General features: G+C 38.4%; 1 protein-coding gene across 1 annotated transcript in view; it reads right to left on the bottom strand.

Moving 5' to 3' along the window:
- Nucleotides 1-15,949, bottom strand: part of LOC102313552 (carbonic anhydrase-related protein 10) — a gene marked incomplete at its 5' end in the record, with an annotated part of 62,990 nt that overhangs the window by 22,584 nt on the left and 24,457 nt on the right. The window contains 3 exons of the mRNA XM_014329990.2: nucleotides 1,637-1,709; nucleotides 2,866-2,961; nucleotides 9,160-9,345. Of these exons, the coding sequence (XP_014185476.2) occupies nucleotides 1,637-1,709; nucleotides 2,866-2,961; nucleotides 9,160-9,345 (355 nt within the window). The remainder of the gene's footprint in view (nucleotides 1-1,636; nucleotides 1,710-2,865; nucleotides 2,962-9,159; nucleotides 9,346-15,949) is intronic.

The raw sequence follows: 15,949 nt of genomic DNA, 5'->3' as shown, positions 1-15,949 counted from the left end.
CCAAACAGTAGTGAAGCTTTGCTTCATGTTACTTTCATGAATATAATTAGTGAACTGTTTCCGGACCGTTTCACTTTCACCCAGGACAATGAAAGAACAATTACCTTTACTTACTCCGACCAATAGCTGGAATAAAGAATGAAGTAAGAGGCTAAACTGAAGTTGAAGCATTTTCAAAATGTACCTCTAGAGTGCAGTGAAAAAGTATTCGCCTTCCTAATTTTATCACTTTTTGTATATTTACTTAAATGTTTCAGATCACTGTAATGTAAAATGTAAGTATTAGACAAAGATAAATACAAAATGCAGTATTTAAATGTTTATTACATTTATTCAGAGAAAGAAGTCCAAACCTACCACCTGTTAAATCATTCACAAACTGTGAATAACCTCTTTTTTTTTGGAAAACTAAGTTCAAATTCACTAGCCACAGCCAAGAGTTATTGTCAAAAGACCTGATGAATCAAGAAATCACTTACACTGAATTTGTCTATCAAAGTGAAGAAAGTTAAAAGACTAAAAAGTAAAACATATTATGCCACAATCTAAAGAAACTGCAGAGAAATAAAGTCATTTGCTGTTTATTTACATATATGTACAAATGTACAAACTGCAATGTAGACTGTGCTCTGCAAAAAGTCCTCAGACGTAAACTTCAAATCCAAGATCTACTTGCAAAAGAAGCTGTCATGATCCTGGGTCTTTTGACCCCGCGTTTTTAGTTTGAGTTTATTTTGTTCATTAGGTTATCTAAGTTCATTTGGTTATTAGACTCCTTGTGTTTTCTTCCCCTGTATTTGAGTTTCCCCTCACCCTCCGTATTTCATGCTGCGTGTCTTATGTTATCAAGTTTGTATTATCATGTCTGTCTCATGTTTCCTGTTTTATTTTGAAGGAGTCGTGTGTTCTTTGTTCATTGTATTTAGTTTCACTTCCCTTGTCCTGTCATTAGGCTCATGTCAGTCAGCTGTTCCTCCATGTGTTCCCACTTCCCCTAATCACCTCCTGTGTATTTAAGTCCTCTGTTTTCAGTGTGTGATTGTCAGGTCGTCTGTTGTCCACGCCATGTTTCCAAGTTCCTTGTCTAGGTTTTTCTTATTGTTTCTTTAGATTTCCCAGTTTAGGTTTGTGTTAATTTTGCTTCAGTTTGCCTTGCCCTTTTGTTTGTACCTTTTTTACCAGCCAAATTAAATGGCTCGCTTTTTGTTAACATTCAAGTTCTGTTCCCTGTTCCTTGGAGTCTGCATTTTGGGTCCTTTTTTCAATTCATACAGTCTGCCCTCGCCAGACTGTGACAGAAGCAAAAGTCCTAACCACTACATCATTGTGCCACTTGTTAACACTCTGCTCAAAAACTTTGCATTGGTCTGAACACAGCATAAGATTTGGTGCAAGTAGAATGATGATGACCTAAAATAAAGTGAGGCCCTATGTTTCTGTATATATGGTTATATAGAGATGAAAATTCAAGAAGCAAACATCATAGAAGGTTATATACAGTACATATAAAGTTTTCAAGATTTTATTTAGTCCAAGAACCAGAGGTTTGTAAATGTTCTGAACTGAATTAGCTCATCTAAAGACAAAAAGAATAAGTGTGTATATGTGTGTGTCAGGTAAAGACTGTGCATCTTACGTTTGTAGTTAATTCTGGTGATGGTGTCTCTATTGAGCATACGGTTGAGGAAGGCGTTGGAATTTTCAGAGAGCTGAAAACGAGAATCACAGACAATCACAAACACAATGCTATAAAACATGTAGCAAATGCAAGGTTTTTTTCTTCCATGCACTTTGACTATTTCATTTAGATAATGACAATAAATAATCCACAACTGAGAGGTTTTAAAGCCGTATGTTAGAGAGTACATGGTAAAAGCTCTTCTGCAAGTTTAATTCAATACAGTGTTATACATACATAGATACATACAGAGGGATATAGATGATAGTCTGATTCTCTGACCAAATGCTCAGTGTCAGGATAAAAGCTCACAGTCATAAATTGTTCTTCGGATTTGGCCAAGATTCAAGAGCAATTACACTCAACACCATTAAATCAAAACAGCCATCTTTCACCTGTGTGATGTCACTGGAAAAGAAGTGGATGAAGATGCAAAGAAACACTCTTGGTTGTTTTGTTTTTTCAGAGCTTCATGATGCATCCCATCAGATTGTGTCAGGTATAAAATACTACATATGACAAACTAATTTGTCGTTATGACAGAAGCTGCAAACCAAGTGGTTAGCTAGCACAGAATAAAACAAAAAGGAAAGTTGAAAGCAGATTTCAACTGAGGAGTCAGACACTCAGTGAGTTGCCATGTTTAAGCCTGTGAAAGAAGCTGGAACAGACTTGCATAAATGTGTGCAACAACAAAATTAAAGATTTATTACTTTGCTTTTACATCAGGACACATCTCGTGTTATTATGTGCACCGTACTGGTAGGAGCTGTCAGACTGTTGTGAGCCAGCTGAATGGAATGCATCTTGTAGAACTGCAGTCAGAATACATTATTCTGCATGACTAATGTTATAAAGACTAATACGCCTGTTCTGTTGACTAGTTATGAGGGCTATATTTGGATCAAACTCTGAAAGGGCTATATAACTAACACACACACACACACACACACACACACACACACACACACACACACACACACACACACACACATACTTTCAATTAAGTTAAAGCATGTCAATAAACTTTATACTGTATATCTGGCTCTTAATGAGATTCTCTCTGTGTGGCCCTGCACTACACCTCTGTATTCTGGCTGTTTTTTGTATGAGTCTTGGGGTGTCTGAGACCAGCATTAATTGCTTTTTTACTCTATTGCCCTGTATTCCCAGAAGAACAAGCAGACCTTTATGAAGATGGAAACAACAGCAATTCCATGAGGGCTCTTAGCTGCCTCGCTGTAGTTGGCATACAGATCTTGATTATAATGGATCAGCTGGACCTGAAAGGAAAAAACAAATTTACAGCAATTTATAGAATATTTCTAGCAAAGATGCAGCTTTTACAACTTAAATTTCACCATAATACAAAAAAAACAAAACTTTTTTGCATACTTTCCTTTCTTGACGAAGGTGCTTGACTGACTGAAGGAAGGGAAAAGAATTCTGAGGTGTGTAGCATTAGCAACAGCCTTCTAACATGTATGTTTTGGAAAACTTTCAATTTGACAGAGGACATGGATGACTGAGAACCTTCACAGACGTACTGACAGAGGACCGTAAAGTATAATGATCATGCCACTAGTCTTCAAAAGTCAGGGCTATCTAGTCATAGTCAATTTTCACAAACTTTTAAATGCAGGTATAACAAGGAAGAAACAAACACAAAAAAAGAGGGAAAGCGCTGTGCAATAAATTAAGCAGACATATTTATTTCCTAAAACAAAAGAGGTATATCTATCAAGGTCTCCTGGGAGCAGAGTGAAAAATGAGAAGCAAAGAATGCGTCATAACATTTATTTAATTTTATTAGGAAAATAGCATATCCAAGCTACAACTTACAGTATACATTGTGATTTTACTAAAGTTTCAAAGCTTGCTGGAGAATTTTTGAGTTAGTGTTTTTCTGATAACGAGGCAGCTTGCTAACCTGGTTTGCAAGACTCTAAAAACCAACAGAGTTTCAACAAAGATTATATTATTAAAAAATAATAATTTAAAAATGACAGCAATGCCCATATTTTATGCAATCTATGCTTCCTTTCCTTTTTAATTCCAGTTTTGATGTAATTCCTCAACAGGCTCTTGGGTTGGTCCAAATGTCTGAAAAAACTACAAAGAAAGGCTTCTGGGGCCAAACAATATCTGATGTGTGTCCACTCAGCCACCCTATAAAAGCCATTTGACCGCATGTATTTGTGCTGCCATTTGTTTGGCCCTGACCCGAAAATAATGATCAAAAGTGAAGACTGGAACATAAGCTGACTTATAAATCAAGAACTGCGCCTTCAGGCTGAGCTCCAGTTCAATCCCCAGTTAATACTGCCTGACCGATTCGATTTTTGACTCACAAACAAGAATCGGAAAAACTTTTTTCTTTTAAAAAGTATCTGGGGGTGTGTTACTCTTCACTCCTATGGCAGAGTAAGCAGGTTCTAAATTATGATCAAAACTCGATATTGATATGCTTTAAAAGTATATCAATATATGTAACTCTGACAAGTTAATGAAAAGCACTTCAAATCACGACCTCCACAGTTACACCTTCCCTCCGATAAACCATAGGCAACATCAGAATGTATAAGCGATGAACTAAATTCATTTTAACCAAATAGAAAGACAAAAGAATTACTCATCTTCTTTGTTTATTTTAAAATAATGCTTTTGCTGTTTTTCAACATTTAATTCAAAAGTTTAGCATTTGAAATTCTTTTTTGGAATTCTGAATTTCTGAAATAATAAATCAAATAAAATCAGTCATATTATCCAAACTTATAAGAACTCCTGTTAAATTCAGTTTTTCAGTTATAGTAGAGAACACTGTGGAACTTAAAGGTCTTTGGAAAATTGCATCAAATATTTATACAATTCTACCAACACAGAAACTCATTTTCTCTTTCTCTCTATTTTAAAATGGCCAGAAGACTTTTTTAATGGTACCGATGCTAACTTCTTAACTCAAATTTGCATTAACATCTCTTCAACACACAGCTACATTTTATACAGCTTACGAGTTCTAGATAGAACAGACTACACAGGCGATAGATAACATATTAGTGAATTAAACAAATCTACACACTGCTTTCAGTACACCCCTGACAAGTACTGGCATGTTATTTGTCACTGCTTCAGATCACCTTTCGCACTTATTGGGCTGCTGCATCCCCACAACTCTGCATCTCAGGCAACTTATTATTCCAGTTCCAAGCTTCGTCTGCTTTGGTTCTCCTTGCAGTTCTAAGTATTGCAGTGAATGTTTTTTTTTAAACAAACGAGGCATGATCATTAGTTATCGATAAATGTTGCCTGATTCTTAGTGCCAATGAGAAACAATTATCTTTCATTTTTACTAGCATCTCTAATTTCATTGTTACTATTATTGTATAGTTATTATTACAAGTAAAATTTACATGTTCTTGTCATCATCAGTATTAGTATATCCTAATCCTTCTATTTGCCATCTTCACACTACATGAATATTGTGTCTTGACTACTAAAACCTGTTGTTCGTAGGTTGTATAAACACTGGCTTGTCTCCTGAACAGTACTTACAGTTATTTAGAAAGAATAGTAGTAGCTCTTTTGCTCTGAGTTTTGTTTTAGTGAGTGAGATTACTGATTCTTCCAGAACATTTCTGACAGAAGTGAAATCACAAATAAAATTTGCATAACAAAACCGAGAAGTGTCTCAGAAGTGTACACTTTCATCTCTGTGGACAGGGTGGATTTACAAAACAAATGCACCATTGTTATTACTGTTTGGTTAAAGACAGACAAGCTTGGGGTCTCTCCACAGAGCCCCAAACTGAACATTTTCAATTTTGGCAACAAGGTTTGAATTTCCACTGAGATGGATTACTGGCTCAGTGTTCAAGTCTAAGGTTTTATGTATCATGCTGTATCATGTTCTATGTGTCAAACATAGAAGATAGCCTCTTTTAATCAGCTAAATGTGTTTATTATTACAGAAACATCATCCCAGTGGACACTCTTTCAAGGATGAGGATGTACACATCCTGACAGGGAGGAACGCTGGTTTGAGCGCAGAGTCAAGGAGGCCATTTACGTGAAAAAGGAAAGACCGTCTCTGAATCGAGGAGGGGCCTAAGGGTACATCTTTCACCATCTTACAATGCTGTGATTGCAGCCATTCCCCAACTCTCTGTGAATGGTACTCATGGCCATTGATCAGTGGGCTTTGATCAGTGGGTTTTGATCAGTGGGTTTTGGTCAGTGATTGTTGATCAATGGTCATGAGAATTTGCATAATTATGATTAAGGAACTGACCTCCCAGCTCATTGTTCCTTCAGTCGGCTGGTTTCAGTCATTATGCAAATGTACTGTTTATAAGATTGAAACCTGCAGTCAGCTGAGACTGAAGAAGTCACTTGGATGAGTAATGAAACGTTTCTCCCACAAAACGCTACGTCCAGATGAACACAATCAACTTTTGGAGATTTACTTACCTGGATGATTGAGAATGCATCAAGATGTAAACACTAACACACTAGTGGTTGAGTTCAGTTTAATTTTTTAGTTTTTCTGCCTATAGAAACATCTGATAGCGTTACCTGTGTGTCATACAATAAGATAGCTATAGAACAACCCTGCATCTAAGAGGTGTGATAACATCACTTTTAATGGAAACTCATGCAAACTTCAAAGTGTAAATTACAAAGATGCAAGTCGACTGCATACAGGCCTACAATCTTATATTCTTTATTTATAGGCATATTTCACTAAAGCAGTATATTTACATTTTACAGCATTTACACAAGTACTGGGAGAAAACACAAAGAAAATATGTTTAACAAGTTGACAGGTGCAAAGTGCGACAGGCAGACAGGAGAGACATGTTCTGATAAAACCGATGCATTATCACTGAGACACATGATCCCTTTAATAAGGAAACAATACAATAAAGGGATAGTAGTCTGAATTCTAGACTGAAACTGCAAAATCAGTTAAACAATCCTATCAGTTATAGCTTTTATAGTTCATATAACAGTAGGCACACCTGGACATTGGCTTCAGGCAGACCAGGTGTCATCTGTAGAGCCCACTTTGCAGCATCAGTGTCTTAGAGATTTCCAGAGTTGGAAGCTGCCATAAGCTATCCTCACCTCGGAAAATGTCCAAAGCCACAGTGAGGGGTTTTATCAGCAATGTTAGTAAAGGAACCAATACACATTGATGGAGTCAACGGCTAGTCGGCTACAGAGATTGTTCAAAGCTTGCGTGGGAATATCTGTAACGTAGGATGGGGCATCATGACATCTGATTTCCATCTCGTTGTTGTCGGCACAGTGAGTTTTTATCCAGTCCAAAGGCCAGAGTATTTTCCTGTTGCACTTCTGTACACTGATATGGACTCTGATATGTGTTTGCTGTAAGCCATTTGTCAACATCATTACTTGAAATTAAGTTTAGTGTGTATTTCAGGTAAAGGGGGAGAGAAAAATGTCCTTGGTCAGTGTCAGTGGAGCGCACGTTTCCAACATCTGTGAATGTCACAGCTTGTTCTTCATCCTCTTCATCAGAACCTGACGCTGTGGGCTCATATATCTTGAAAGCCTTCAAAAAAATTTGTTCCATTGTCAGTGACAGTTGCCGTGTCTTTGCGTGACAATCCATAAACTGAATGAATCCGTTCAATTTCACTAGCTATAACATCGTATGTGTGTCGTTCTTTCAGTTGCTTGCAGACAGTTGCAGCTTTGTCATAGTGAAAGTTATTCGTGTTAATCCAGTCACAGGAAGCTTTTATTGTGGCAAGTCCAAATGTCAACAGTCGTAGACAAACATGCAGAGCTCTGAAATGTTTTCTTTAACTCAGTTTCCATTGCTAGTCGATACATCTGGAGAAACTTTTCCTGTCTGAGACTGGTCTTTTTCCTGTTTTTGGTCATTTGCTAAATAGCTTTCTGAAAGATGGCCATCCCATCATAAAATATTTCCTCCACTATGTATGATGCCACCGGCCTGTTCATCTCTGCTTTGGTTACCTGCTGAAAACAAGCTTTGGTTGCTTGCTTGGGGTCACCATACACCGTCTGAGTGTCACTCTCGCTCCTGCTGTGGGACTCTTTGATACCAGCTTAGTGTTAGTGTAAGTGCTTGGAGAGATCGGAAGTCGTGTTTGCAGCAGTGGGGAGTTGCTTCTGACCAGGGCACAGTTTACATCTTTTCCTTTCAAGCAATAAATTATAAAGAGTAATGTGCATATCTCCCTCCATCAAACTCAGCCATTTTGGGCTCCAAGGAATCTGTTCAAGATATTGTTGCACAAGTGTGGATATGAAGTGGATTTTGAACTTGGGCAACAAAAGTAAGTAATGTATTTTTTTCAAATTAGTAACTATAATATGATTACTAGGGGCGATCGTGGCTCAAGAGTTGGGAGTTCGCCTTGTAATCAGAAGGTTGCCGGTTCGAGCCCCGGCTCTGACAGTCTCAGTCGTTGTGTCCTTGGGCAAGACACTTCACCCGTTGCCTACTGGTGGTGGTCAGAGGCCCGGTGGCGCCAGTGTCCGGCAGCCTCGCCTCTGTCAGTGCGCCCCAGGGTGGCTGTGGCTACAATGTAGCTTGCCATCACCAGTGTGTGAATGTGTGTGTGAATGGGTGGATGACTGGATATGTAAAGCGCTTTGGGGTCCTTAGGGACTAGTAAAGCGCTATATAAATACAGGCCATTTACCATTCACAGGCCATTTACTTACTCTTGGACAGTAATGTAACACATTACTGTCCAAGAGTTAAAGGAAACTGTAGTAACAGTAATGAGTTACTTTGTAACAACCATCACTTATGCTAACAATGAGACATCAGCAATGATCCTAAAAAGGTGTTGCCCATCAGTCTGGGAATCGTTAGCGGAACATTTCCAAACAAATACAGGAAAAAAGATTATTCACATGGAACAATCAAGAGAGTGGCCAATCTTCCCAGAAGTGGACATTCCAGCAAGTTCAATCAAACCATGAACACCTCCAGAGTTAATGTGAGGTCTTATGTCTGACAGGTAAACTTTTTCCAAAATTACATCATATAATGATTCCAAGTACATAAGCAAATCTACAAGAAAATGACTGAAAAAGACAAGAATCATAGTGTTACAATGCCCTAGGCAAAGTCAATACTGCAATATTGTGGTGGGATCTTAGGAGAGCTATGTATAAACAAATGACCACAAACCTTGAAAAACTGAAGTGTTGTGAGAAGGAATGGGCCAAAATTCCTCCGCAATGATTACTCCGACTTATTGTTCCCTAAAGTGGTTCTACAAACTATCAGATTCTGTGGTGTGCCTTGTTTGTCCTTCAATACATATTTTTCTTTATCTTGTTTAAATAAACAGTAACACAGTGTAAAATCAGGCTGTATTGGCCTAAAATTCAGGTTGTATTGACCTAATTTTAAAACCTTAAAGCAGTGTAATTTTTCTCTTTTCTTTACCATGGTTGCATGTCTTGTCTCTTACCTCTCCAGGAAAGCCCTGTCCATTAAGAAGGTGCTCTGAACCTTGAGAGTCTTCACTCCCAAAGTGGACACGGACCTCTTCCAGACGGTAGCTGTATCCCAGTGGGCCCCCAGAGATGTTCACCAGGTGGGCTTTGTCTGGCCGCAGGGACACATGCTTCCCAGTGTTGTACATGGTGCCTCCCATCTACAGTGAAACAGTCAGAGGGGGATAATTAGATAATAAGATGACAGCTGTCATTTCACCAGTACATTTTTGTTAGATGGGAGCACACAACAGAGTAGAAACTGACTGAAAAATAATAAGTAGATCAACATAACGAGTCTTAAGCCCTAAATGGCACCATTCACAAAGCTAATGGATATAAATGGTTTGTTATTAACAAATCTTGAATTGCATTTGAGCTACTAGGATCCAGTCAGTGCTCTGAATTGTAATGAGGTGGTAGGTAGGATTTTTTGTACAGACACAGTACAGTAGAGGTGCTAGTTTTTATGGCTTGTTAATGAATATCATAAAAGTCTGTCAGGCTCTTTCCTGAAATCTCTGGTTTAATCTGTTTGACACATGTTTTTGTGTGTAACTTGACAGAAGCTGAGAAAATCAGCAAAGGGATGACATTACAAAATGCATTACACACGTAATTATTATGGAACCATGTATTAATGAATGCATAAATCCACGACTGTATCAAACACAGTCATTTCTAAAATACATTAAGACTGCTGTAAAAATACATTATGGCAGTAATAAGTACCAGGGTTACCTGCATCCTCCTCCTGCTCCATCAGTGATGGGCTTGGCATTTGCCCAGTCTCAAACTAATCTGTTATGAAAGCAAACAGATTGCCAGCACTCACTATTTGTGGTAATATTTATTGTTCAGGTATGACCCATATTTTGGGGTTGATTTAATTCTATTGTGTTTATATCCACTCGTGATTTTTCGGTCGTAATGTTAGAAAAGTGTCAAATGTTGTAAAAGCAAGACAATGCAACAACCTGCAACATGATTTGCTACTTTTTTACAACACAAAAATCAGCACTACTTAAAATTATAATGACAGCACTGGCAATAAACTGCAAAACATTATGGAGTTTTAATGTGGGTGTTGCTTTTATTATTACTTTCATGATTTATAGAGTATAACATATGTTACCTCTTAACTCTTTCAGTGAAACTGTTAATAAGCCACTTATGTATTTTTAACATGGATAATCCCATTGACCCCAGTGCGTAATCCCCCACCACCTGTCATTTAAGGGTCAAGCTAACCCTGGAAAACAGCCGCCCCCTTCTACTTGCAACTTATTTGTTGTTAGCAGATATCAGGACAGCGATTGAGGTTTTTTTTTTTTTTTAACCAAGTAATAATAAGTCTTGAAATGTCAAGAACACAACTGATCATAACCACCAGCAGGGGTCTGCTGCTCATTACTATATCAGGCCTTTTATCACAGTTTGGCAGGCAGGGAGTGGATCCAAGTGACAGATGGTCACTCAAAAGGTTACTTTACTATAATATATATATATAAATATAAAAGCTCAGAGACTACAGAAGAAACACAAAACAAAAGGGGCACAGAAGGAAAGAGCATGAAAAACGACTTGAAAGAGGACAAGGGGACACAAAATAAATACATAGCAGGTAATGTGGGAAGATGGAAAACAAGTGGAAAACACCGCGGGAGCAAATCAGAATTAACGAGACAAGTTAAACTGAACAAAAACCACATGAGACAACAGACTTATCTGTTAGTAAAACGTACAGGAAACATAACTAAAACCAAGACGGAAACTAAGACTGTTTAAACAAACATGGAGACATGACTGACTTCACAAAGGAGACGCTAAGGGACAAAACACAGAAAGGGGACAAAAAGAATAAATAACCTAATCACCTAGTCAAAAGTCATCTATAATTAACCTGGAGACACAAACTAAGCCACTTCTCAAAACCCAAAAACGTAACGAAACTACAACAACTACTGCTGTGAGAATGTGATGAAGTGATGAAGTAGTCAGATACCCTAAAGACGCCATTGGCTATTATGATTAAAAAGTAAATCCTGTCTTGTATATTTAAAAGAAATTGACTTAATCTACAAAGGCAGATTAGCAAGTAGCAGCTCCTGCTACAGTTATGGCACAAAGGCTCCTGTAATGCAGCACAAGAAATCACTACAAGAGTAGGTGGAGCAATTAATAGAAAACAAGGCAAACTAAAATCACTAAAAGCCTACAAAGTAAGTCATTTAAATAATGAATTATAACATTTAAATAAAATTAAAAAACTGTTAAATTAAATGGGATACACAGTCAATGACAATAACAACAATAAATGAATATTAATATGCAACTAACAATATGAAACTGGTGTGTAATTTTCTTTGTGCTTGTGGTACATTTCTGTACATGTTTGTTAATATTTCTGTAGTTTTGTTGAAACCAGAGAAGAAAATCTTCCAAACCAAACTTTCTTCTTGCCTTCTGCCACTTCAGCCTCAAATCATTCTTTTACAAAAAGTGTCCAATGTCCAGAGATGCATATTTTTTCTGTCCGGTTAACTGTGCCTCAGTCACCAAACCTTTATATTTTGTGCGTGCTAGGTGCCCTTATCCCTTCCTCTGTGTATGAAGAATACAGCGAATATGTTTGTGTGGATTAAAACAGCTTTTCGTGTTGCTAAAACAGCCCCAGAGCTGTATGTTGTCAGCTCCTCACAACACCCCTGGCAACACGTAAAGTATTAATGCTCTTTACCCGACTCCCAACCATATTTATCATACATATTATATGACACTGCAGCAATCACATATTCATTACCGCTGTTTGTATATAATAAATGAGGAGAAAGCACTCAGCTTTAGTTTAATTGTGACACACCACTGCTGGGGTAGTATAAAATTAAACAATTACTCACCAGCCTGGAATCTATTCACAGCATTAATCCTTGAAGAAAAGCACGGAAGGGATTTAGAATCTAAAAATGGATGATTTTCACTCTTCTACGTCACTCGACAGGTTCAGGAAGCATAAAGATAAATGCATTTTCATTTACACATGTACCAGTATTGTGCTGGAAAATTTGCATAGTCTAATCTTAAATCTCCAATTTGAATTCAGCGAGCTACGTCGAAGAATGGCCTGTTTATAAGAAGGTGTGTGAGTTACATCAGCAGACTGTTGGCTACTGGCCCAAACATTTTCACAGTTCACCAGCATGTTGTCTTAATTGAACCACCCTCATCAGGTCATGCTACAGCTAGGCTGAAAATGATTTTCCAACCATTCTGCTGTTGGTTTACATGTGTGATTCTGGTCCTGTGGCATTAACCTTTCCAAAGCTCCAGGTCTTGGACTGCTGCCCAGACATTATTTTGTACAATGTCTTCATAAAGCTTTTAATTCCTTGTTTATTCCAGGAGTGTGACGGTGTCACTGTCAGTCACAAAGTGCATAGCTATGGCTGCAGCAAACTAGTTACTGAGGGGAAAGAGAGCAGCAGTAAAGTGGATAGTGGATCTGTAACAATAACATTACTGGCAGGTGATTTTTTTAGCATGTTTGAAATGTTAATTAATACTGGTATGCTATGCTTAGCATGCATAGTGTGCTGCAAATTTACAACAAACCAATTTGAGATTCAGTTTTGGTGTACAGTACCTTTTCCTCCCCCTAACCACAGTGCTATATTCTTGCTAAATAACTTTACCCTTTGTCTAATCTGTCTAAACACCTTGTAGTAAGTGGGAAATGCTCCTTCAAGTAGTCTGCAGCATCTGCAGTGAGGTGGAAACTGTACCTCTCTACTGAGGCAAAGAGAGAACTGAGCGTAAAGGTGAGTAGCAACCCAAAGATCAAAGATACAAGGGGCAGAAATGAGCTTTCTCCAAACGGTGTCTGGGCTTAGCCTTATAGATAGTGTGAGGAGCTTAGTGATTCGGGAAAAGCTCAGAGTAGAGCAAATGGTCTTCCATGAAAGGAGCCTATTAAAGTGGTTCCGATATCTGTAATTCCTCGTGGGTGAATCAAAACTAAAAAGGGCATGCCTGACCCCCAGACAGATCAAGAACACACTGGAGACATTACATCTGTTTGGCTGGCTTGGGAACACCTTCATATCCCCAAGAAAGGATAGAGGAGTGCGATCTAACCATCTCTGCTTCGACTATGCTGCTGTGACCTATACAAGTGGTAGAACATGGATGGTTCAAAGTATCAAGATAAGACCAAGTTATCAACAAAAAATGCAGAAACTTCATAATTTCAGACTTCACCAACTTTTTCTGTCTTTGTATGTTGGTGAAAAATCCTTAAGACACAGAGTGCTGTGATGTTACAGCAGAGAGGCTGTGTGTACAGACAGACAAGCTAAGATCTCAAGTCACTTCCACATCTTTTAACAAATCTGCATTAGACGATAGTGTTGTTGCACAGCAACTGGGACTTGCCAAATGCATGTAGGAGTTCCTTATACTGGATTGATGAAAACCAATCAAACATACTTCAAGTAATTCTGCACAAACAGGTTACCGCTGTTTGATGTGTGGTCTTAGAAAATCAAAACAGCATGAGGAAAATCTTCAAAGCCTTTTTGTGGTTTCCATCAAGCATACGATTGCATCAAATGTATATACAGGGAGAAGCGTTGGGGTTAAAGATAAAAATAACATGAAGTGACACAGAGATTTTAAAGGAGAACTTGTAGGAAATGGAAATATGAGCGGAAAGGGGGAGCATTTTTGGAAATAAAACTAATGGAACGAAGAGAAGAGAATGGAGATGGTTTGGTAAGCTGAAACAGAAAAAAGAGAGATGCGATGGTCGAATGGTTAAGGCACTGGACAGGAAATTTAATGAGGACCTCGGAGCACGCTCAATCCCCACTAACAATGAGATGAAAAGGAAAAAAATTAAAAGTTTTTGGTTCATTATCGGTAAATGTTCTGAGTGAAGTGGTATTCATGTGAAACATCAGAACTTTGGTTGAATTAAACAGATATATAAAGTTGGAGCCTGATCTGAAAAGAATTAACATCATAACTCAGCACATATTAGAAATGTGTTTTTCGAGATTTCAGCATTTTTCAATTATCTACTTAAAGGAAGTCATTTTAGATTTGCTCTGATTAAAATAGCATTGTTACAAATGTCAGTGAATGTTTTCTTACTTCTGAAAATGAATGGAGCTTGCAAAGAAAAGCGTCTGGACTTCTTTAAGTTGCTTAAAGACGTTTCACCTCTCATCCGAGAAGCTTCTTCAGTTCTAAGGTCAAATGGTGGGGAGTCCCAGATTTAAACCTAGTGGGAGTTTCCCTCAAAGAGGGACAAAAGGACCCCCTGATGATCCTCTAATTGCCTGAGCCAAGGTGTGAAACTGGGTGTGGGTCCCAATCAGCCAGGGTTTCGGGTGACCTCACTGTGAAACCTGGCCCCACCTTATCATGTGATTTCCTGAGGTCAGATGGCCCAGGATGTGAGTGGGTGTTAAGGCGTCTATGAACATGAACAGGGAGGTTATTCCAGAGTCTGGGTGCCACGGTTGCAAAGGCCCGGTCTCCTCTCGACTTCATTCGAGACCTAGGTTGTGCTAGGAGCATGTGATTGGATGATCTAAGTGCTCTGTTGGGATTGGGATCTATGCGATATTTAACAGGGAGCCAATGTAGTTTGGCTAAAATTGGGGTTATGTGTTCATAGATTCTCGTACCAGTTAAAAGATGCGCAGCTGCATTTTGAATTAACTGAAGTAAAGAGAAGAGTGTTGGAGGCCCGAGTAGAGGGAGTTACAGTAGTCCAATCTGGATGTGATAAATGCATGGATAAGCTTTTCAAGGTCCTTTAAAGGAAGGAATGGCTTTGCTTTAGATATGTGACACAACTGGCAAAAGCTGTTTTTTACCACAGTGGAGACCTGTTTCTCAAGTTTAAAAGAGCCATCAAGGAACACTCCAAGGTTCCTTACAGTGAGCGAGAGATGGCTAGCGAGAGGGCGTAGGGTATCAGCTAACTGGTCTAGCGGAGTGTGACTACCAAAGACTATGATTTCGGTCTTATTCTCGTTCAATGTAAGAAAATTATGTGATAACCAAATTTTAACTTCATGCAAACAGTTGAACAGAGGTTGCAAAGAAGCACACACATCGGATTTCAGAGGTGAATAAATCTGGATATCATCTGCATAACAGTGAAAGGAGATGTTGTATTTTCTCAAAATTAATCCCAACGGCAACATGTACAAAGAGAAAAGAGCAGGACCGAGCACGGACCCTTGAGGCACACCACAATAAATGGGGGCAGAAGCTGAGTAGTGTTGCCCCATTGCAACAGAGAATGACCTCTCTGAGAGGTAGGACTTAAACCAAGTTAAAACCGTACCTTTGAGACCAACAACATGTTCCAATCTGGATAAAAGAATGTTGTGGTTAACCGTGTCAAAAGCAACAGTCAAGTCAAGTAAAACTAAAACCACGGAATAGCCAGAGTCAACAGTTAAAAGAAGATCATTAAAAACTCTAAGTAAGGCTGTCTCTGTGCTGTGGCGAGGTTTAAAACCAGACTGAAACTTTTCATTAATACCATTTTGCATCTAAAAAGGCCTGAAGTTGCCTTTAATACAAATAAGAAATTCACAGATTATCATTTTAGTGAAAAAAAAAATTCTATAAGAGGGAGCAAGTTGCATACCATTAGCCACATACATCATAACCCCTCAAAAATAATTACGAGATGATGAAAAAATCAGGAATCATTCAGTCAAACAATTACAGAGCCAATGAGAGCAT

The sequence above is a fragment of the Haplochromis burtoni genome, unplaced genomic scaffold (assembly GCF_018398535.1).
Source record: "Haplochromis burtoni strain Fernald_Lab_line unplaced genomic scaffold, NCSU_Asbu1 Contig_662, whole genome shotgun sequence".
Classification (NCBI taxonomy): Eukaryota; Metazoa; Chordata; class Actinopteri; order Cichliformes; family Cichlidae; genus Haplochromis; species Haplochromis burtoni.
The sequence above is the reverse complement of the archived record's forward strand: the minus strand, read 5'-3'. Positions and strand labels throughout refer to the sequence as shown.